The sequence below is a fragment of the Callorhinchus milii genome, unplaced genomic scaffold (assembly GCF_018977255.1).
Source record: "Callorhinchus milii isolate IMCB2004 unplaced genomic scaffold, IMCB_Cmil_1.0 Scaffold6, whole genome shotgun sequence".
Taxonomy (NCBI): domain Eukaryota; kingdom Metazoa; phylum Chordata; class Chondrichthyes; order Chimaeriformes; family Callorhinchidae; genus Callorhinchus; species Callorhinchus milii.
In genome coordinates, this window is record NW_024704747.1 from 28,783,008 (window position 1) to 28,807,126 (window position 24,119).

Below are 24,119 nucleotides of genomic sequence, written 5' to 3' on the forward strand. Positions count from 1 at the left end.
ACACGGACAGCGGCGGCTGCACGCGATGCCTCTGGTACGCGCCGTCTGGGGGTTCAGGGGTCACTGCTGCTGAGGCCCTGATCCAACCCCAAAACATAGCATCGGTTATAATAATAATAATAATAATAATCCCCGCGCTGACCCCCCCCCCACCCCCCCCCGGCCTCTCAACCCCCCGTCTCGGGAGGGTCTGCGTCCTCTGCTTTGTGTTGGACGCGACTCGTACTTTGGGCAAATGCGGGTCCAAAGGGACGGTCCCCGCGCGGGTCACTGTCTCCAGGGGGGGGGCGGGGAGGGGGGGGAGGGGAGGGAGGAGGAGGAGGGACGGACGGACGGACGGAGGGAGTGAGGGAGGGACGGAGGGACGGACGAGAGACGGACGGAGGGGAGGAGAGAGGGCGGAGGGAGGGAGGAGGGAGAGAGGGACGGAGGGAGGGAGGGGAGGGAGGGACGAACGGACGGAGGGAGGGAGAGAGGGACGGAGGGAGGGAGGGAGGAGGGGGAGGGACGGACGGACGGAGGGAGAGAGGGCGGGAGGGAGGGAGGGACGGAAGGACGGACGGAGGGAGGGAGGGACGGACGGAGGGAGGGAGGGAGAGAGGGAGAGAGGGAGGGACGGACGGAGAGAGGGAGGGACGGACGGACGGAGGGAGCCGCTCTCAAACAAAGCGCTCCGCTTCACTGCGCGCGGCCGGCTGCCTTGCGTTGCGCCCACGCGATCACCGCGCTCAGTCCACTCACTCTGCGGTGTACATCCCGTGAGGCGCCTGGCGACGCCCCGGCGGCGTGCGAGCCGCCATGTCACCCACCAGGATTATTTCGGGAACCAAACCGACTCCGTGCTGGACAGTGAAAACCACTCTGACGGGTCTTGTTGGGACACTTGATTCACTCCAAATTTGGACACGGTGTACTTTGCGGATAGAAATACACGGAGCACTGATTCAATTGCTAATGAGACCTAACAATGAACTTAATTGATATTCATAGTTACTGCTTGGTAATCCATTTTAGTTACACTTAATATTATATGCAATCGAGCGGTAATTGTGCTAAAAGTAGTGTCAGGAATAGAAGCTTGTTTTTAATTAATTTGTCACCTGGAGGATGGGTAATGGGAGAAATGATTTAGACTCCCAACTTTAATCAGAACAAATGGCGATGTACTTGGGGAACAAAAAGTATTGCAAAGTCATTCGTTAAAAATAGGTCTACCGCTTTCAAGACACGGGGAGAAACTCCCTTCTCTTTTCAAAGTGTTTAAAAACACAGGCATACATGATATCTCTTTATCATCTCATCCAACTAAGAGCTCCTCCAACAACTCAGAACTTCCTCCGGGAGTAGCAGCCGAGATGGTGAGATGAAGTCCCAAGGTGGGTCTTTGCATTGCCAATTTCAGACCCAGAAGCTAAAGTGCTATCAACAGAGACGAACTCAATCAAAGAAACGTTCATTTGTACGATCAGGTATACTTCCATTTGTTTTCCTCCAGACTGGGAAAAACAGAATTCACTGCTTTCCAGATTAAGGGTATTTTATGCCCTGTTTATTTTATAGGATACTCAAGTAATCAGCTCAATTGGAACTGGTTCTTTAGTAACCCAAGGCTGTTAGTGAAGGAATCATGTCTGCCTACGGTGTAAGCTGGAATCCGAAGCTCTTGGGGCAACATAGAAACAGCTGTCTGCGCAGGTATCAACAAGCCAATTGTGTAAATGTATTCTAAGCTTGGAGTTTCCTCTGATCTGCGAAAACCACACAGGATTGCAGGTCAAAAACACACTTTAGCTTAGATTAACAGCTTCACTTTCCCTGGCCAAAAAAACAGCATCTCACAATGTATTGGGTCACACTATTTATCCCTCCATTTATCTTGGTGCTGTTATTGCTGGAGGCATAATGAAGACCCGCATTGGGAGGTAGTGGGAGCCTTTGGACGCAGTGCTGGGACTTAAATGAAGCAGCACGTTTGCACCAACCCCTAGACGTTGTCAGTGCATTTAGTGCAGTGTTTCCTCAGATATTAGCAAAAACTATGGCTAGCAAAATTACTTGCGACTTGGAAACAACTACAAACTTGTTCAAGTTCCCACAAGAACAGTTGTTCCCATTACATTTTGTAATGCAAAGAGATCCTAGCGCCAGCATCATCAGGCCACTACGTTCAAAGTCTCTGGAACTCCCTCCCTCAATCTCTCTTTGCCCCCTCTTTGTCTGGCTTCAGATCTCATCTTCCCTTCCTGCATCCACCCTTAAAACTTTCCTCTTTGACTGTGCCAATGCTCGCCTCCCCTTTCTCCCAGCTCTGCGTCAAACTATGCCATGGTTGAGTGCTCCAAGATACTAACCTGCAAGTTATTGTTGTAGTAAATACTAACCAGTTAGTTAATGTTTGTTTGTCACTTTGTATTCTGTGTTACCCATCCAAAAACTCTTAACATGTGCTCTTAATCATCATACCACTTCTCCTATCGGGATTATGTTTTTTTTTAAATTATCTTGCCAAAGACCCAGGTAACCTGTGAGTTTATCAGCGCCTTATCTTTGAAAGTGAAAGCTGACATGCTTTCCTACCCTGCTATTACGGGATTCACCTTGAACCCTTGATACGAACTGCACCATTGCTCTCTCTTTAAACATGAACACATTTGCATTGGCACACACATTCTGGCTCAGTGTGTGTAACAGCCTGAGGATTGCACTGTTTAGTCTAGATCGCAACCCTTCAAAATCCAATTGCACAGATGAAAAGAAAGGATGCCAATACTGCGATACAAGTCATTACACCGCCTTCCTTGTGTTACTTGGAAGCACATTGAGCAGAAATAAATACTCAGGCAATTATCAAACCAGTGGCATACTTATATGACCATGATGTTAAATATTGTACTGTATTTGCACATAAAATAGTCAAGTTACTTTACAGTATATTCTGTGAAGCGCTTTGAGATGTCTCAACGACATGATAAGGCGCTACGTCAAATGTAAGTATTATTATTAAGTATGATAAATTCATAGCCAAGTGATATTTTATCCATGTCATACTAACATAGAAAAGTGGAGTAGTGCTTTTTTCACTATTTAGTTACTTCCAAGATGTTGCAGGTCAGGTGATTTCTGCTAATATACATTCAATATATTTAAATATAGATTAAATGAATCACGTTCTGAACTAAAACTCCATCAAAAGTTTGGAGCTCCCTCCTTGCCAAACGGAAGATCAGAGTTGAGACGAAACCGTGGCTTTGCAGAGTGAGGGCCTATTATCCCAAGTTCTGCTTAAGAGATGATTTTGGTGGATGCAAAAGGGACTTTGCTGAGTGCTCCAGAGTTTTTGCACTCTCGTATCTCCTCACTGGAGGAATGGCAATGGGAACACTCACCAACCACATGTGAAACCTGGTAAACGGCAACCACATTCCATTACAAGGCAGGCGGGATGGACATGTACACTTCCTCCCATCAGCTATTTCTGTCAAATTATATCAAGCGCCAAACAAATTGTAAGTTGACTTAGTCACAGGAAATGGAAGCTTCCCTCACACTTATCTGCGGTTTTATCTGTTGCTTCTTTTAAGGAAGATACGTTTTTGATCATTTAAAGCAACATGCAATACCTGGAACTGGTTGTTTTAAAGGGCTTTTTCAGGAAAAAATTATGTTGCCAAACTTCTTAATTTTCTTCTAGTCAAGTCCAATTTATGAAGGAAATAAGCGGATTGACTGAGTATTTTGCGGGCAAACACGGCAGTCAATTGGGCACAGCAACAGTTGAGAATTGAGTGGCTACATTTTTTATTTATTCATTTTTTTGGAGGGATTATTAAACCTGGAAAGCAAAACGCCAATCTGGGTTCCTACTTACCGCTTGGTGAAGAGAGGAGTGCGGAGTTAGGAGACTTCCCTAAGGTTTCGGCCCACCGGGGAATCAAACCTGGGTCCTTTCGCTTGCGAGGTAAGCGCACTAACCACTGCTCTATGGAACTCCAGATAGTACAGTAAAGGGTGTAGGCCAGACCTCGGTTGGGTTTCTCATTTGCAGATATATATCTGATTAACTGTTGGTGACATCACTGATGTGCCAGGACTATACTTCCAACATTGCTCTGACATTTCATTTTTCAGACCTAAGGTCGGACTCTGCAAATTGAGTGGAACATGAGGCCAAAGTCAAGTTTATTTGAATTGTGTAGATTGACATAACGTTGTCAGTGTAATGTGCAATCAATCAGCAAATTGCCTCAGGCAATAACCTTCCTCCAGCATGTCCCTCCCATATCATGGGGATTAATCCAGAAGATTAAAACAATGCATCAAAAAACCTCTGTGACACTCAATGCGTTCTTCCCGTCCTCTATCCCCCTCAAGCTCAATTCATCTGTCAATAAATCAACTTACCTTTGCTTTCCCCCAGATAACCATTTGTCATTAGTTTCATCTGTATTGTTTGGACATAGAATTCAGATAAAGTGCTGAAATGCTGCAGTGTGTTAGGTGTGTTAGACAGTTGTTGATGTAACGTGAGTTGGATTTTTTTTCTGGGGTAGATAATTGTTATTGTTACTTTCAGCAACAGAGAAAAATACAAAAAAAAAGAAACTTTCCACTTGTTTAGAATAAACAAACGTTTAACTTTTCATAACATTCCATTAAGAGATCTTAAAGAACCCAATTCACTATTCAAAAAAGAGTTTCTCACAGCATATCATATTCCTTGCATTTGATATAGCGCCTTATCACATCTTCGAGATGTCTCAATGCGCTTCACAAGATATAATGGAAAGTGTAGTGACTGTATGTTTTGTGGGCGAAACGCGGCAGCCAATTGCGCAGAGCGGTGTCCCACGATAATAATTACTTTATTGACATACAATCCTTCCCCCATCATTTCAGATCAAATCAGTAATGTTCCTAGTTCTATATAGCTCAAAGCAATGCACAGTGGTCTGTTTATCCATTGAGACACCTCGGTCGTATTTATTTCTATTTAGTTATATTTGCGCTATCTGGACACTTTACAGTATATCCTGTGAAGAGCTTTGGGACGCCTCAACGACGTGATAAGGCGTTATATCAAATGCAAGGATTATTATTATTATGTTGTTTGTTGGCCAAACTGATTCCATAGTATATAACATTGGCCTCTGCTGTCCTTTTCTGTACGGTTTGTCTTCTGTATATTTTCGGTAATGTTAGATTGTGTCCCTTTTCTCTTTGGTTTTAATCCGATCTGTATTGATTGTGGGCTTTGGTTTCCACTGCACAGGATTTGTTACGAGCATGTTTCATAGTCTTTTATTTGTGACATAATTGACACTGTTATTGTATTTTGACAGAATGTGAAGCTGTATAAGTTATGATACATATTTTATTGATTGCTGAGCAACCATTATGCTTTCACTGCTAGTTTAGAGGCATACACATTGTATAAAAGATATTATTCTGCAAGAAATTTGTTTCACTTTCACTGCAAGTCACAATGTTACTTTAAAATAAACATATATGTGTATCCAATTGTACTTTCCTCCTCCTTTCAATTGCAAAAAATAACAATAACAAGCCTTATATTTGATATACCCACCCAACCCACCACTGGCGGGAGAGCCTTCAGCCACTCTGCCCCCAACCTCTGGAATTCCATTCTCCAATCACTCCGCCTCACCCCCTCTAACCCTCCTCTTCAACCGTGCCATCCCCTCCCCTCCCTTCTCTCCCCCCGACTCCAGCTCAGGTCTGAAATGCTGTACACTGTCCAGCGTCTTAGGACGTCCTCCTGATGTGAAAGGTGCTGTACAAATGTAATCTTGGTGTTATGCTGTACAATTTGTTCTTTGGGCAGAACAACCTTCAAACATTTCATCATTCTTCACGCGTGAGACCGTTGACTAATGATAGTCTATGCAATCATGGGGAGGGAAAATGCTGGGTTATTTTATCCTACCTAGCCCAGTAACACTGACGGCAATAGAAACTATTCTGGTTGTGATCAGTTTAGTCAGCCCAGATCAGTGATGAAACTTGGCAGTGTAGATTAATTACACACTGGACTGTCAACTTAGAAACTGGGAGTTACTTAGAATGTTTTTTTTTTAAAAAAGGGCGTTTTAACAATTTAGGTCTAGGGAAATGATATGTCTGTCAGGTTACGTCAATGAATTGGAATAAAAATCCAAATCAATACAGTATCAAGAGCACAAATAGTCACGTCATCACAGAATTAGAAACAAAAAATATGACAACACATTCTGTTGATGTGGTTACAATTATTACATCACTGGATTTTCCTACAACTACAGTTCAACCAGAGAAGTGGGGAATACAGTATTTGTTTTGTCTGTTTTAGCTATGCGTTGACCTAATGTAGTGCCTCAGTTTTTTTGCCCCAGAAAACCGTCCATCAATGCATTTTCTGCACCAGATCAGGTAACCTATAACACCGGACACACACTCATGTATAAATGCTTCCACATAATGCTGCGAATTGCAAGTTATATAAATTCAAGTTATTGTCGTGCTCGTCAGCCTTAAGGTAACGTCAAGCCCTGACGTGTAGTGGGGGGGGGGTCTGGCCCACAAGCCTCCGATCAGGGGTGGAAGCTCAATTTCATTCCTCTGCGGTGGGCGGAACAGAACAGAACAGGTAGGTTACAGGTGATGGAATGGATGGGCCAAGTGGCCTTAGTGGTTGCACACTCCCTCAGGTTCTTATAGCCCACAGTCACATTCAACACACACAGAGAGGGTTGGTGTGACACAGCTGCATAATGGTCATGTCACAATGAAGTCAGATAAGCATCACATATGTTGATATATACATATATATATATATATATATAAAAATGAGCACTGCAGCTTTGAAATAGAGATGTCAGTGACACTCCTGGACCACATCACCTGGGATTGCCTGAGCTACACCACCCCTGAGCATCTGTCTCACTGTTGCAGGGAAGGCGACTCCCACACACAGCCCTCGCCCTGATGGACCCATTGGACCCACATTGGACCGTCTGATTGGTACCTTCGCCTCCAGTGGGGGAGAGCTGTTTGGCTGCTGTACGCTGTCAATCTGTGCAGGAGGTTGGGGCTGGAAGCGAGACACCAGCCCGGGGTGTGTGTGTGTGTGTGTGTACAGTACATATATATATATATATTATATATAGAGAGAGAGAGAGGTAGAAAGAGATTGCAGCAACAATTATTTCAGACGTTGGGGGAAGTGATGTGCAAGGAGACGAGAGGTGCAGTTTGGTGAGTGTTTGGTGGAGGGAGGGATGGGGAGGGGAGGGGATGGGGAGGGGAGGGAGCAATGTATCAGCAGTGGATACATGACATCCTGTGTAGATACTCCCACACCATCAACAACCCCTCTCTCAGGCTGTGCTCTGCTGATGGGAGGGATGGATGTTCCTCTCTCGCGTTCTGCTGTGCACATTTGTTTAAGCCTTTGCCTTTCTCTCTCTGCAACCATTCTCTCTCTCTCTCTCTCCTTCCTTCCTTTCTTTCTCTTTCTCTCTCCTCTCTCTCTCTCTCTCTCCAGGAAATGCAGGCAGGGGGTGTGGGGGAAGTTGAGCCTCAGCCCAGCTCCCAGCCCAGGCTGATGATGCTTTGCTTCCCTATTTTGTTGGTTCCTCTTCCTCCTCCTCCTGTTCCACCGGCATCACAACCAACCACAGCCCAACCCCCCAACTAGTCACAGCTCTCACATCCTCATTGGGCTGCTAGTGGTTGGGAAGGCTGTCTGTAGGTGGGGTAAAGTGGCCTGAACTTTACAGCAACTTAAGCTGATGTTCAGCCAGGTCCTTGCATCTCAGCTCAGGGTCTCTTGTGTGTTTTTCTTTTGGTGGTCAACCCGGGGAGGGTGTTTGACCCGCGGGGCAACCCGTCGCCGCAATTAAGGGTCTCCAGTTTGGGACACGACATCCTTCCTTTGCGTTTGATACAGCGCCTTATCCAGCCCCTGAGCCCTGGCCGGGAATCAAACCCAGGTCCCTCGGTTGCGAGGCGAGCGCTCTCGCCACTGAGCTACAGGACTCCTATGGGACATGTGCAAGCGACTGCCAGGATGTTGGAAGGCGAACTGGATAGACCTCGGTCTTCTTCTGCCCTGCAATTTGTTAAGTTCTTATCCAAACCCAATTGAGAATTCCATGCATCCCATCTGCACGTGGAAATTCCGAGAGATAGATCGGGATGGGATGTGCACCCTCTCCCTGGAGGGATGCATCCTGTTTAACTATTTCCAGAAGGTATTATTAGGAGCCTAAGCATGTGAAGCAAGTGTGTGATCCCCAAACCATGAGCAATAAGCAGGTGGCGTGACCGAACATGTCTTGTGTTGGGAGGGGAGATGCCAATTTGTAATTGAAGTGAATTGAACCACACGTAGCCTTTTTGTTTGCTGCTATTCATAGCCAGGTTGTCTAACTTGTGTTGAGTGATGTCAGTGCTCCTGTGGTTATTAAAACATAAATAGGTTTGTGTGCTTAGGCTGGCTTGCATAATCTTGCTAGGTCACCAGGATAATTTACTGACATTTTATTATTGTATACCAGCAGATCACGTTTGTTGGTATATATTAGACTTGACATATATGGTTGGGTTAAATCGTTTCGCCCACAAAATAAACAGTCAATTCACTTTACAGCGTATTCTGTGAAACGCTTTGAAATGTCTCAATGACATGTCAAGACACTATATCAAATGCAAGGATAATTATTACAGGTTTGTTACACTGTATATGTAAAATACATTCTCAGAAATCAAATTATCAAAGTATTGCCTAAAGTTTAACAAAGCTTATCCTTCTATTTACATAAACTAAATTTTTATGTTAGAACACAATTTTTTTATTTCCAAACAACTAATTTATTTTTTACTCTACAGGTGTAATGTGACAATTTGCTGCATTTCCAAATAATCCACTGCTCTTATTCTATTCTTTAGGTCAAATACCACAGACAGCTGTCTATCATGGATGCACAAAACATGGCCCTTGGGAATCCCCAGCTAAATCAGTTGTGCCAGAGTATTTTAACTGGTTTGCCAAGGCCATCAGCCAGAGTGGTTCCACTATGTTGTTTCCTGAAGCCAGTGTATTGGTGAAACTTATCTGTCTGCAGCAGACGTACTTACGAAGAAGCAACATAAAAGCGGGAGAAAATTTAACAAAACCTCCCGACAGCCAGTGTGTTGGCATTTCAGGGCACTGAATGAGATAGTAGGGGCACAGGTTCACATCTGGAATTCACTAGGTGATAAATTCTTGATCACTATCTTCTGCTCGCAATCATAATGTCAGTACTGGCATTTACCAGCAATTTTCATTAACAGTCACTACACTTTATGGGACACTGCTGTGTGCAACAGGCTGCCAAGCTTAGCCTACAAAAATATACAGTCAATTCACCTCAGAGTATATTCTGTGATCTCTCATGGTTCACTTGATGCAGTGCTAGTAGTTACTGGAAAGAGACTCTACTTGTGTTTCTATTCAGGAATCCCATGAGAAATAGCTGCAAAGGCAAATAAATGAAAACAGTTTGTGCTTGGCACTATTGGCATATTTGTGGCTTATGTGATATTGGATATAATATCTGTAGTTCTTTCAGTATATGTGAATCACCGCATAATAATCCTCCAAAACCAAAAACAATAATAAAATTGGTCATTTTCAATCTACGACTGTTTGTGGGACATTGCTGTGCGCAATTGGCTGCCGCGTTTGCCCACAAATATACAGTCAATTCACTTTACAGTGTGTTCTGTGAAGCGCTTTGGGACGTCCTCCCGACGTAAAAAGCGCTATATCAAATGCAAGGATTATTATTATTAATGTTTTACACAACATTTTGTTTTCTCAAAAATATGGTACTACAGTATATATTGAGAAGATTTCAGGTTTTATCCATAAAGTTGCATTTGATTTAGCGTTTTGGCACTGAATGCAGGCAGGTTCAGGCATATTTATTGAGTGAATTATATGGTTAAACAATAAAAGAGACATTTGGAATAACTTCAGAAACTTGGGAGATCCTTCATGCAATAAGCTGCTTAGAAAAGTGTATTTCACTCTCATCGACTCATTCTGGGCAGTGGTGTTTCGGAGTTGTACAGCTCTCCTCACATCTAAATAAATTCTCTGTTCAGTAAGTCAGTACAATAGTAAGTGTCTACTTTTCCTCTTCATAATCGAAAAATATACCCAAATCCTTTACTGACTGGAGCTCAAGCAAACCAGAAACACCATAGCAGAACACATGTGCTCTTAATTTGAATTCCGTTAATTATTATGTAAAATACCATTGTCATCCAAAGGAGTAAAATCAACAGATTTTTCATGAAACTGAAATTGTCTCCTAATGGCAAGAGACTAATTTTTTTCAATAGACATCTTAACTGGACTCTAGCTATTAATAAGTATGCGGCAATTCAAGCAGAAATATTAATAATAAGTAAAGTCTATTCCTCAGAGAAATATTTTTCTCAGTGTGGGCGGCTTGGGCACGCATGTTGGGTCTCGACAGTTCATAATTAATAGTAAAGCTTAAATTGGTGCTTTTTCATGCCTATGTGGTCTTGGAATTGCTGTTATCGATATCACCTGAAACCATTCTTAACAGCAGGTCAGACCAACTCACTGTTGGAATTAAGGCTTTAGAACTCGTTGGTGTAATCCTAACAAATCCTAGAAAGCAGTGCCTGAAGCACCATTATAGCCACTAACAATCATTTTGATCTTCGCTTGAAACTACTTTTTCAGAACAGCCCGTGTATTTTATTATTTATTTTATGCATAACTTTAAAATATGTTCTTAAATTTGAATGACGAACAAAGAGAAGTGTTCAAGCTATTGGAGTCCTGTAGCTCAGTGGTTAGAGCACTCGCTTTGCAAGTGAGAGACCTGAGTTCAATTGCAGGCAGAGGGCGAAACCTCGGGCAAGTTTCCTTACTCCACACAGAGCCTAATAATAATCCCTCCAAAACCAAAACAATAATAAATTGGTCATTTTCAATCCACGACTGTTTGTGGGACATTGCTGTGCGCAATTGGCTGCCGCGTTCGCCCACAAATATACAGTCAATTCACTTTACAGTGTGTTCTGTGAAGCGCTTTGGGACGTCCTCCCGACGTGAAAAGCGCTATATCAAATGCAAGAATTATTATTATTATTATTATTTATATCGTGTTACATTCTCTGCAGATCCGATGAAAGGATTAAGTACACGCGCGTTACATTCACTGTTGAATTTTCACCGGGGTGTAATTCATTTATAGAGATTTTTCAAGGTGGCAAGTCTAAATATTAGTCAAAAATTGTACCTGTTGCTAAACCTGCACAAAAAGCTGATGACATGATGTATTTGAACACCATTTTGCGAAGATATGTGCAACGTGCACCTGCATCTCAGAGTAAAGGAATTTCAGGGAAAGTGTATAATTTAGTGATTTTTTTTACTGCAGAGAAAAGAATGGCATTTCGAAAGATTGCAAAAGGGACCTTTCTTTTGGGAGGCGGTGCTCTCACAGCAGTGTTTGGGCTTTCACAATTACCAGAACCCAAGAATAAGGTAAGATATTGCTTCTATAAAGTACTTTTTGTTTTGACTCCACACACATAATCAGAGGTATTGTAATTCTCAACCATAGAATCGTTACAAAAGCATCACTCAAAGTTACTACAGCAACAAATTGCATTTATATAATGCCTTTTCCGTCGGGAGGACATCCCAAGGCACTGGACAGTCAGGGATTTGCACCTGAAACCTCGCCAATGGGGCTAAGAATGCAGTATTGAAATGTTTCAAAAAGAAATTTGAAAACACTCAGTCCCGTCAATAACTTTGTTTCGGGAGTGTCAGAGTAGATATCCTATTGGTCCTAGTGAAACATCATCATAATACTGATAATAATCCTTGCATTCGATATAGCACATTATCACTTTGTTTTATCGTGTCCATTTACCAGCAGGATTCAATTTTTTTCTGAATCTTTTTTCAAAACCTGTGCCAACCATTGCATTTCAGAACCTAATGCCACTTTAATGTTCTTTGATTTCAGTTTGTACTGAATTTTCAAAATAATTTGTAATTTTTTTTTATTGCCTTGCAGCCCCGACATTAAAAGCCTTCTCAAGCCATGCAATATCTTGTAATGTCACAGGTTTTGCTGGAATGATAAGATTTGGTTTTGTGCCCTCTTTTATAATAACAATAATCCTTGCACTTGATACAGCGCCTTTTCACGTCTTTTAAGACGTCTCAAAGCTCTTCACAGAATATACTGTAAAGTGTATTGACTTGTGTATTTTTTGGGCGAAACGTGGCAGCAAATTGCTCACTGTCCCACAAACAGCCGTGGATTGAGTGACCAACTTATTATTATTATTATTTTTTGAAGGGTTATTACCCCCAGAAAGCGATCTGCCAATCAACTAACAGCCGGGTTCCTACTTACTGCTAGGTAAACAGAGGCGTGTGGAGTAAGGAAACTTGTCCAACGTTTCACCCTGCCCGGGAATCAAACCCACGTCTCTCACTTGCGAGGCGAGTGCTCTATCCAATATACGCTACAGGATTCCCAACTGTTCTTTTCAACTGTTTCTCACTGGGCTGAGAAAAAATAGCTTCCTCTCAGCTTCTTATGCCATGTGAGACCATTTATTATAAAGAGATTATGTTGGTGCTTCAATGACTGTGGAGCTAGAAATGCTTTTAAACTAGATTATGAATATTAATTTGGTGCAGAAGTACACTTCATGCTGGTAAATAATTATTTTCTGCATCGAATTTCAAAAATACAATTTCATCCATTTTGATTACTAAACTGGCCCAGCAAGGGAAAACAACTCGATCTGCCAACAAGCAGGAACCATTTCCTGTGTGAGGAAACTGACGTCAGAAACCATTGAATAGAACAGCAGTAAGTAACCAAGTCATTACAAAGAGTTTAAAGGAACTACGTGTTCCGTCTTGCTACCACTTGTTGCCTCAAATAACTTTTGGATAAAGGCTCATTGGCCTTCATAGTCACTTTCCATTATCTGATAGCTTTTATAGTATTTTCTATCACACCCATGCTTAGTAATATCCAAATATAATGCATTCAGTAATGTAATGTCAGAGCTAACCTAAACAATTGAACTCACGCTAGTAAGAACAGTAATTAAATAGGTGTGTGTGTGCAGGACATGATGTAGAACAGGTTCTCGGGCGTTGTCTGGGCTCTACCAGTTAGATTGGTGCTGACAGATTGTTAATTCACTGTAGATACTGTACTACCACCTGGTGGAAATCCTTAGTGCCTTAGTGGCTGAGGAATTTACTATCAAAGCAACATGAGAGAAACACTTAACATGTGCTACTGAGACGGAAGGTGATTCCCACAGAACTAATCTCCCTTTCAGCCACTACGCCCTGAAGCTTTAGAGCTCTCTCCCCGAATCCCTCCGTCTTGGCCCCACCTTTTGGAGCACAACTGAAGGCTTTCCTCTTCGACCATGACCACGGTCACCTCCTTCCTCTCCCCAGCTCGGTGTCAGGCTCTGCCACTGTTAAGTTCTACGAGACGCTGCCCCGTGTGAAGGGCGCTATGGAAATGCAAGTTGTCATTATATCATATTAAACAACACACACAGGATCATGTAACATGTTTCATTCTTTTTGTGAAATGATTAGGTAAAAACATACCGTGCATTCATTTTAGACACCTGAATATCCAGTGAGAAAAGCACAACAAACTGCTGGTGGAACTTTCATTGGTTTCGCTGTATAATCTTCAAGTTTGTTTATATCAAGCCGAGATTGTCAAAGTGAGCAAAATAGGGATTTTTTAATTTTTTTCCTCCCTCTGATTCTAAAATCAGAATATAAATGGCCTGGGGGAATTTTGCATCTTCAACAGCATGTTTTCTAAATTAAATGAGAAATGTTGACCTTTCTTTATGTTTGGATGTGGTCCAAAAATGTTGGTATTAATTGTAATCCAGAAAAGTTTTCTGATTGTGAGAGTATGGCACAAGAGTTGATATTATTTTCCCTTGACACACCGGTCCTGACTTGACAGCGTCAAAGTATTCAGTTCCTCAAACTAAAATCTCACTAGTGTTACAACAAGAGTGAAACTGCTACAGTCTACTCCTGGTTCAGACGTTGGAAGGGCCACATTTATACCTCCATTCACACTGGGACAATTCATCGAAAAATCTATGCAGTTATAATGGCCCAACAGTGATTGGTTTGCACATCCAGAGGGCAGATGGTGATGGTGGCAGAAGGTGAGAGTGAAAGCACATATAACATGTCTTGCTAGTCTTTCTGGTCCAGATATTAAAATAGAGGTTTCGTACCCTAGTTTACGCCAATGGAATTCTATACTAAACTATTATAGTGCAGGTCCATAAACAGGTTGTGCGTTGCGAATCCTGCTGGACATGTTTAGAATCACTGACGAGTTGAATGTTCCCGGCTGCAGTTTAAATGTGATGAGCGTGACTAGGATTGAGCTCTACTTTTCCCTTCTAAATGGTTTGTAAAGGCAGTGGTTTGCGCTTTCTTGTTTCTTTCCACCTCGTTCATTTTCTGATGATTAGAATACCAAAAAATGAAGCAAGCCTACAAGAGGCTGGAACCCACAACCTCTGACTCCCAGGCGAGATTGATACCCTATATAACGTTTAAGTTTTACGCAGCAAAATTAGGGAAAAGAGCAGATTTAAATAAGTGGGTTTCGTTTTTATAAACAAAGCAGCCTTGTTTGTGTACCAACACATGGAATTGCAGAATGATAACGCACACGCCTTTGGTACACCGTGTCTCGTGCACAAGGTTTTGGTTGCAGCCAAGGTGTCTGAGGCATCACATCAGGTAGAGGTGAGGCGCTGTGCCATATTGATGAGCGTGAGCCACGCAAACATTGTCAACCAAGTGACCGGTTACAAATTGCACTGACAGAGGCTGGGGAAGGCTGCCTGAAGCAGTCTCGGTTTGATGTGCGAGGAAGGAAGAAAAAAAATAATTATCATTCTCCCATAACATGGAATTCATTACTCTTGTGGTTTTTTGGTATTTTAATCCTTGAAGAATTAAAACTTTGGCTTTCAGTTGTTTCCGGTAGAATATTATTCATTTACAGTCATGTAGTAATGAATGATGACTTTTGTGTTAATAATAAATGAAAATTTTTTTGGAACTGAAACCAGGTAAATTGCAGTGAAAATTATATGCAAGCTTAGCTCAACACTGAAGCTGGGAATTTATTGAACGATAGTTATTGCACAGTACTTTCGCCCAAAAAATACACAGTCAATTCACTTTACAGTATGTTCTGTGGAAGTGCTTCGAGATGTCTCCAAGATTTGATAAGGCCGTATCAAACGCAAGGATTATCATCACTTGTTTGTTTCTCACTACTTATGGTTTGTTTTTTCTTGTTTTGTTCCTTTGCTCATTTCCGAAGAAACAACATGAAAAAGGGGTAGGTTGAATATTGTCTTTCCAGTGTGACAGCAATGACCACATTTACTTAATTGACCTGCTTGTACCTCTTCTCTTGTCAAAGAGAATTATACAGGAACTCAAATCCATCCTTTACTTTTATTACTTTCAAATTCTCAAACAAGATAGGGCAACATCTGAACATACAGTGTGTGATTTATGTACATTAATGTTTCATATTAAGTTCATTACAGTCTGATACATGTTTAAAGTACTACATGCTTTTAACAAGAGAACATGATCTGTGAGTAACCCCAATGAGAAAACAAATGAAATTTTTGTCTCGTACAGTAATTTGCATGAAGTCTTGCATTAAACTAAAATGTGATTACAGGACAAACCTGCCTGTTAATTGTCTGCGGTCTTTAAATATGCACTTTTTTTNGGAAGTAGATGATAATTAATAGGTCTCGTTTGCTGTTAAGCCCTAAATTGCAAATGTCTTGGTACTGTACATTCAGGAATTTGCAAGTCTAATTGTGTTTCAGCAGGAGCAAAATTGATATAATCATTCAGTATAAATTCTGCGTGCAGATTTGAATAAAACATCTAGTCATTATTAAACTTCTATTTCCCCCCTTGGAGTGAGACTTTTTTTTGAAGGAATTAACCAAGTAAACTGCTTAATAAGATGGCTTTTCAACCCGCTTATTATTTTAGTAAAATATTTGTATAACTAGTTACACTCAATGTGGTATTAAACAAATCAACGAATCTTGATATTTTTAAATTCATACCCTGCTTTCTAGATATCTTTAAGGAAATGTGGCTTATTTATGTTAAATATATCAGTCACATTAACAGAATTGTTGGTAAAAGTTTGGTAAACCCATGAATGATCAGGTTTAGTGTGGAAAGGTTCTGTGTAATGCACTGTCCGGTTTAGGATCCGTAAATGTCACAATAACTTGATATAGAGAACATAACCCATCAATAGAAGGGTCACAATTTGTAATTAGCACAAAAATTATCTTTATCAATAAGAACTTTATATGGTTTTATAGAATAGCCAAGGTTTTGTGATGATGTATAGGATGTCTGAGGCAGTTTTGATTGCTTTGAATGGAGGAAGGGTGGTAGCTTTTCATTTCAATGATGGAATGATAGAATTGCTATTTTTATTGCATCAAACACACAATAAATTGTAAAATTAATTTCTAGAAATGCAGATAGGGTGTTTTGTTGGTGGTGTCTCTTTTTGGGTTGTGTGTTACCACTAGCAGAATTAAGTAGAAATGATATTACTGCTGATGCAAAGGACACTCAACATATTGCTATTCAACTTGGAGTGATGTACAATTTGTCTTATGGGTGATGTAGCCCAGAGTTTGAAACCATTCCAGAGAGTATCACGTGGCCTTGATCATTTATTTGCACACTATTATTTATTTTTACACACGTGAATTCTCTCTAGCTCTAAATAAAAGACGTGGAAGATTTATAAAGCATTTTTTGCTATTGTTAATGAACATTATTTCACATCTTCTGAAAACGGAGTACTTAATAGTGCCAAAAAACAGTCTGTTCCTATTCTATTGCTATCACCTCAGTGCCTTTTAATTGGAGACGTATGGAAAATTCATGTGCCTGGAGTCTTGCTTCATTGTCACTCTGTTTTAATTGCACAGAGCCACCACGTTTTGAATGCTCATGTGGTAGGAAATAACGGAGGCGATTTTCAAAATGGTTTACCATCAAGAGCAGATCAGGTGGCTTCTCTGCAAAGTACCACAGAGTTTGATGTCCTTGTGGTTGGAGGAGGGGCAACAGGATGTGGCTGTGCTCTGGACGCCGTGACTCGGGGTAAGTAAGCCCTTCGTAATTTAAAAAAAAATCTACAAAATTGCTGCTACCGAAGAGCTCTGTTATGGCGCAGTAAATTGGGATCCGTAAAATCTCTACCAGCCTTACAAGGGATCAGAGCTTTGGCGTTGTGATGGCACTGAATACCTGACCGGTGACACCACTCTGCACGGTTAAAAGCCGTCTGCCTTCCCACGTGTTAATAAAGTGGAGTCCTGTAGTGTAGGGCTCAGCACGCTCGCCTCGCGAGTTTGATATCTTATGCAAGTTTCCTTATTCCACACACCTCTGTTTACCTAGTAATAAGTGGGCACTCGGTTGTTAGTCGATTGGTGGGCTTTCTGCGGGTAATAATCTCTTCCAAAAAAAAAAACTTTAGTCCTCGCAGAAATATGTTAGGTGCACTTGGCTGCACAAGCACTCCAGTACGCTTTCCCGAGTGAAGGGCGTTATATAAATGCAAGTTGTTGTTGTTGGCTGATTTGCAACATCATCTGAAATCACCTGTATTGAAACAATTTCTTTCTATATCTTCATCCTCCTTTAATTATCGTTGAAACAAATTAAGACCGAACCCATTGACAATGACAAAAAGGATGTGTTAGCTTTACATTAATAGTGCCAATTCATACGAGAATTTCTAGTGAAGAGGTTTAAGTAATCACAAACCGCATGGATGCGGTTTAATTTGTTGCTGTCTGTAACCTCATTCATTCCTCACTGCTTAGCCATGTATTGTCCATGTGCCCTATGTAATGCCTTTCTCCAACTGAATAGCTCCTAATTATATCACATTGATCTGAAGTCCATAATCAAATAAAACTAATTGCTTGAGTTGATTAGAGTTGCAGATCCTGATAATTACATTTTGCATTTACCCCACCAGGTCAAACAGTTGTTTCCTGTTACCCAAATAGGTTTCTGAACACCGACTGCAATTCATAGGGACTTTTTGAGAAATTGTTCTACCTCAGAACACTCAGTGGCTCACCACATGTAAAGCGTGCATGTTACATGGATCTCTGCTAGAAATCAAAATAATAATAATAATAATCCTTGCATTTGATGTAGCCCCTTACCGTCTCATTGAGACGTTTCAAAGTGCTTCATAGAATATACTGGAAAGTGAATTAACTGTATATTTTGTGGGCAAACATATTACTTTTATTCTGGTTCAGTAGAATAAATGAAGACCTTTTTTATTCAACAACAACAACAAATTACATTTGTCTCGCGCCTTTCATGTCAGGAGGACGTCCCAAGGCACTGGACAGCCAGGGACACCGAAGCTGGTGGTTGGGATCAGGAGGGGGTGGAGGGTGGGGGTGGTGGGGGTAGGAGGATGACCGAAGGCACGGTCAAAGAGGAGGGTCTTGAGAGGAGTCTTGAAGGGAGTTTAAAACACTTTAAAAGGATAATGATTCTGCCTCTGCCTAGGTCTTAAAACCGCACTGATAGAGAGAGAGGACTTCTCATCAGGGACAAGTAGCAGAAGCACAAAGTTGATCCACGGTGGAGTGCGATACCTGCAGAAAGCATTCACGAATCTTGACTACGAACAGGTAAAAACTCTTAGCTTTCTTGAGTTTAAATATACCCGTATCCATTTATTCTGGCTCAGCATAGATTAGTTTCTGGTTACTAAGTTATCGCCATTAAAATTAATATGCTTAATTGGGTTCACTGATCAAACCACATCTGTGCCTGATAATTTGTCTGCCTTTTCACGACATTTAGACGGAGCCCTTCTAGAATCATTAACCTAATAAAACACACGGATTCAGCAGGATCCAAGTCCCGTTATTGTCTGCAGCTTTTTAATTCTTTGGGCAAAACAGAAAAGCAAAAACTATAATTATTAATTGAGGAGAATTATATATTGCGGTTTGATGTATATTTCCACATGTATAATGTGTCATTTATTATGTTAATATATAGTAGCGTTGTAAAATGGCTGCGCATGTGTGTGGCATAGTTTAGTGCTGCCAATAACGCTCCATCGATCCAACCTGACTTGCTGCCATTGTTTCATGCAGTTGTTTCATATCCAAGAACAAAAGAATCTATTTCTCCCCCAAGGGCTATAATATCTATGGTGCGGGAAGTTAAACACATTGGTTTGATGATGTCAATAATGTTGATCACTTCAATTTTTTCTGTTTGTAGTATAAATTAGTGAAAGAAGCACTCCGTGAACGGGCCAACCTGCTCGACATTGCCCCACACATTTCCAAACCGCTGCCTATTTTGCTTCCTGTGTACAAGTAAGAACATCTTAATGTAGTAAAGTGCAACATCTGATTTCTATATATTATTTTTTAACCTTTTTATTGTTAAATATTAGAATATCTTTAGCTAAAAATTATGAAAAACTGCATGCAAGTTCGTCTGGATTTTGTAGGAAATGTCAAAACAAGCAAAGATGTGTAAAAACCCAATGATAATGTTAGAGTTTGTTTGTATCTTACCTCACCACCATTAATTTTATGTACATCTCATTGCAGGTCAGACACCATTTCATACCAATTTGTTGTTCTTTTTTTTCATGCAGAACCATATTCATTTCTAAATTACAGTTTTTCTCTTACCTTTCCTATCCTGCTTCTCCTCTCTTCTGAAGATATTTGACTCCTTTTTATCCTTCTATAATTACTTAAGATTAAGGCTGGTTTTCCAAATCTAATGTAATGTTAACAAGCAAAAAACTATAACACTAAAGACAGCCTTGAAATATACCCATATGCAATCAGTTCAATGTACAATCATTTAAAATGCTAGAACATTTACTGAACCTTTTGAAGCATAATAAGATATACAATTTCGTTCACAAAATATGTTTGGGTCATTCAATGCACGACTGTTTGTGGGACGCTGCTGTGTGCAATTGGCTGCTGTGTTTCACCCATAAACAAAATATACAGTCAGTTCACTTGACAGTATATTCTGTGAAGCGCTTTGACATCTCAATGACGTGATAAGGCTTTGTTATGAGCGCGATAATCTCTCCGGGACACTGTCCAGTGTGAAGGGCGCTATGTAAATGCAAGTTGTTGTCGTTGTAAGTCGCTAAATGAAATGCAAGGATTATTATTATTAATAGTTTACCACAGTAACTTTCATCTTTCCCCAATAATGTAGATGGTGGCAGCTGCCTTACTTCTGGTTTGGGATAAAGGTATATGACCTCGTGGCTGGAAGTCAGTGCTTGAAAAGAAGTTATATCATCAGCAAGTCAAGTGCTCTGGAACTTTTCCCAATGCTGAAGAAAGACCAGCTTAAAGGAGCTATTGTGTACTATGATGGTAATGATTTTTATATGATGTTTGATAAGACTTTAAATAACTGCTTGTGAAGGTAAAATCGGAGATTCTTGGCTGCCATGTTGGATAGTAGTATTTAAGAAAATGCAATCTTTGTAATTTTTTTTAAAAATTCACGTGCGTTTGAATGCTTAAAGGCAAATATTTTTCAGATATTATAGTTAATCCACATTAAAATTTGTTGGCCATAAAAAGTGTTTGAGAGCATCATAAGATGTCATGTGTAAGAAATAAAGGGTAAAGATGCCTCATGGCACGTAAACTCTTAGGTTTTACAGCTAAGCTACAAGGCAAAATGTTTCATTAAAATTTCAGCAAAGTGCTCATGACAATGATTTGCAAATTTATAAATAAGGCAGCTGTTAATGAAAGGATTTATTAACTGCATGATGTGGGTATAGTCCTCCCAATGTGAAAGGGGCTCTATAAATGTCATTTTCTTGTTGTTGTTGTTGATAGTGTAAGGGCTTGCCAGTATGAACAACGTGCTGAATGTTACTTTTAAGACAACATATACCTGCGAGAACTTTTCTACGATCTAGAAATTGTATAAAAATGCAGATTTGGAGAGAAAAAATAGAGGGTGAACACGTTTTCTTCAAACTATTTCCTCAGGGTGTGGGAGAGAAAAATATATTTTACCTCCGGTTAACGCCATTAAATTAACTGTTTGTTGGACACTGTTTTGCGCAATTGGCTGCTGCATTTTGCCCACAAGATACACAGTCAGTTTGCTTTATAGTATATTCTGTGAAGCGCTTTGAGACATCTCAATGAAGTGATAAGGCACAATATCAAATGCAAGGATTATTGTTGTTATTCCTCCTCCCCAATTGCTAGCCTGCTCCACTGATGTATGTAACTGAGAAGATTATCCATGAGTGAGTTGTTTAGTGGGTAATTGTTTAGTGAGTAATTCTTTACTTGTTTAGTGAGTAATTGCTTCTTCAGATTTTTTTTCAGACTAATTCACTGCAGTGGCAAGTGATAGACCAAGGTTTAGTCTCATCTTGCGTTGGTAAAGCAATCCACAAATCTAGTTTCATTAATGCTCAATGAAATGGTGTCTCCTACTTTTGAGGATTCAGGAACCGTTGAGTTAAAATGCTGTTGTTGTTGTTGTTGTCAATGGAGGATCGCAATGTTTGGTGGCTGCAGTTTCAGCCCATCGATTGGTGAAACCCACGTTCTGGTCAGTAAGAATCACATCTGATTTAGCTCTTGATGGGCGTTTCTTCAAACCCACCTAGCTGTCATCTAATGACTGTTTGCAATCCCATTGTTTCTTGTAAGGGATTGGATTTAGCGAGTGAAATCAAAGCGCATTGAGAAAAAAATGCTTCTCTGAAAACTGATCCATGCCTTTTAAACTGCGTTAGAATGGACAGAGTGACACATGGGGGTTCAGAATGTGACTCAATCCATCCCTGGCTTAATCCTTGTGGTAAGGATCCCTGATGATTCCAACCCCCACCTCGGGTCCAAATCCCTGACTGTCCAGTGCCTTGGATGTCCCCCCAAAAGTGAAAGGCGCTGTGTAAATCTAATGTGTTGTTGTTGTGGTTAAGACTGCCTTTTCAAAGAATGAAGACTTTCCAAGATTTGTTTCCATAGATTATTTTCACGTAATTTTTCCATAGAAAGCTATTTTGCATTTTTTTTTATTTTATAAATATCTTATGAAACGCTGAGCTTTGTCATTTTGCTGTCGATAATATCGTGACCCAGTTTATTTGGTGACCATAAGTACGGAAATAAAGTAAGGAGCGTGAAGATGGATTAATTCAGCTTTTATGAAAGAGTCAACATTTCAAACCGCAACATGACAGGTCATAGACTAGTACGAAAATCTTCTTTACTGCAGGCTAGAAGTGCTCTATGTTGGCATAAGAAAAGCAAACCATATGTTAGTTGTTAGCCTGGGTGTATACAGCATGTCCCATTTATTCAAGGTTTCCTTTGTAGCCGCAAACTCACAACTTTATTTCTTAGGGGGACTTGTCAAACTTCATTTAGCATTTGTTGATATCTGGATTCTCTTGGAAGGCAAAAAGGCAACATATTTTTTTTTATGGAATGTGACTGAAATCTGAGCAGTGATCTGTCAGATTCATTCATGTGGCTGAAGTCACATTGAAGAGGACGTTATTCAGAAGCCACGGCAAGCCTCCTTGGTATTTGGATGTGCTTTTTTTTGGTAGATCAGTTGTTTACGCACTGCATGATGTGGAGCTCAAGCAATCTTTAAAGACAGTCCTCTTGTGTTTGTCAGGAAATATATTCCGTTGCCGAGATATGTGCATCGGAGCCTTTAGGATGTCTTCTTGTAGCAAAGCAGCAGCACTTTGCATTCCACAACAGTTCACTAGCCAGAGGAGTCATCGCCATGAGCATGCAGATGATAACTGTGCCTCCCGTTGTACCTGCAACAATTTAATTGGACAAGTCAGCCCGCTCAAGCATTGCGAGCTCATGACTCGGAGACATGAAATTCATTGTCATTATTGTCCCTGTCATTTTAGATCGTTTTATTCCAGTGCAGAATTTTCTCCACTTGAATGCACATTCTCCCTTTAGGAAATGGGGATTATGGCTAAGGTTGGGGTGGGGGCAGGACACTGAACTACACTTACCTCAGGGGAAGCCACAGTTAAATTGGCTTTGCTCACTGACTTGATGGCTGTGCTGAGGCTGTATTATATTTTTTTGTTGGAGTGCTGCATGAGAAATCTTTGCTATCTTGTTTTGTGAACCTTTAAATGTGGTCAGTTTATTTCTTTATTTCTTTAACAATGTTACTCGTTCCGACCTGCTGAGACTTGAGGTATGACCAGGGTTTTAGCAAAGTAAACTTTGCAAGAATTCTGTACATTTCACTAAATTAAAACAAAGGCAGTCATGCTTCAAGTAGTTTAATTCTAGTTGATATAAAATTAGACAGAAATATTTGGAATGTTAGTTGGAAATGATCGATGGCTTTTACTCACATAATAATAATCCTTGCATTTGATAATAGCGCCTTATCACGTCGTTGAGACGTCTCAAAGTGCTTCACAGAATGTACTATCAAGTGAATTGACTGTATATTTTGTAGGCGAGATGTGAAATATTGCCACAGAACGAACGTACAATTTCATGGCTGAGGAACAAACCGTCTTAACTGTCTTTTGTGGTTATTGAAAGATTCATTTTCTTTTTCTGGTGCGAATGCTACAGAAGTTTTAACACAACAAAAATCCCATATCTTGGTATCGATTTTAGTTATGTTTGTTTGGCTTATGGCACATTTTTGTAGTGTGTGTGGAATAATACTGCCAATGAAAAATTTGTTGTTCACTATTCGTTGAAACACAGCACCACGAATTAAGAGACCAGCTAAATGCGTTTAGTGTAATAAACATTACCTTCTGCTCTGAATTAATAATTTTCAATATAATTTTAAGCCCTGCACGCTAACCAAATATGGCAGGGGTTTGTGTTTGTGGTGGTTGATTGCAAAA

The 24,119-nt window shown here is 40.6% G+C and overlaps 1 protein-coding gene across 2 annotated transcripts in view; it reads left to right on the top strand.

Moving 5' to 3' along the window:
• The first annotated feature begins 7,037 nt into the window (after positions 1 to 7,037).
• The window catches only part of gpd2 (glycerol-3-phosphate dehydrogenase 2 (mitochondrial)), a 34,117-nt gene continuing 17,035 nt past the window's right edge, over positions 7,038 to 24,119 (top strand). Inside the window, exons 1-7 of one of the 2 annotated variants that reach the window (XM_042336469.1) lie at positions 7,038 to 7,251; positions 11,466 to 11,572; positions 15,459 to 15,476; positions 17,125 to 17,299; positions 18,737 to 18,861; positions 19,466 to 19,563; positions 20,438 to 20,601. In XM_042336469.1, the coding sequence (XP_042192403.1) occupies positions 11,474 to 11,572; positions 15,459 to 15,476; positions 17,125 to 17,299; positions 18,737 to 18,861; positions 19,466 to 19,563; positions 20,438 to 20,601 (679 nt within the window). In that variant the 5' untranslated portion in view covers positions 7,038 to 7,251; positions 11,466 to 11,473. The remainder of the gene's footprint in view (positions 7,252 to 11,465; positions 11,573 to 15,458; positions 15,477 to 17,124; positions 17,300 to 18,736; positions 18,862 to 19,465; positions 19,564 to 20,437; positions 20,602 to 24,119) is intronic. The other variant, XM_007889917.2, reaches the window with a different exon arrangement.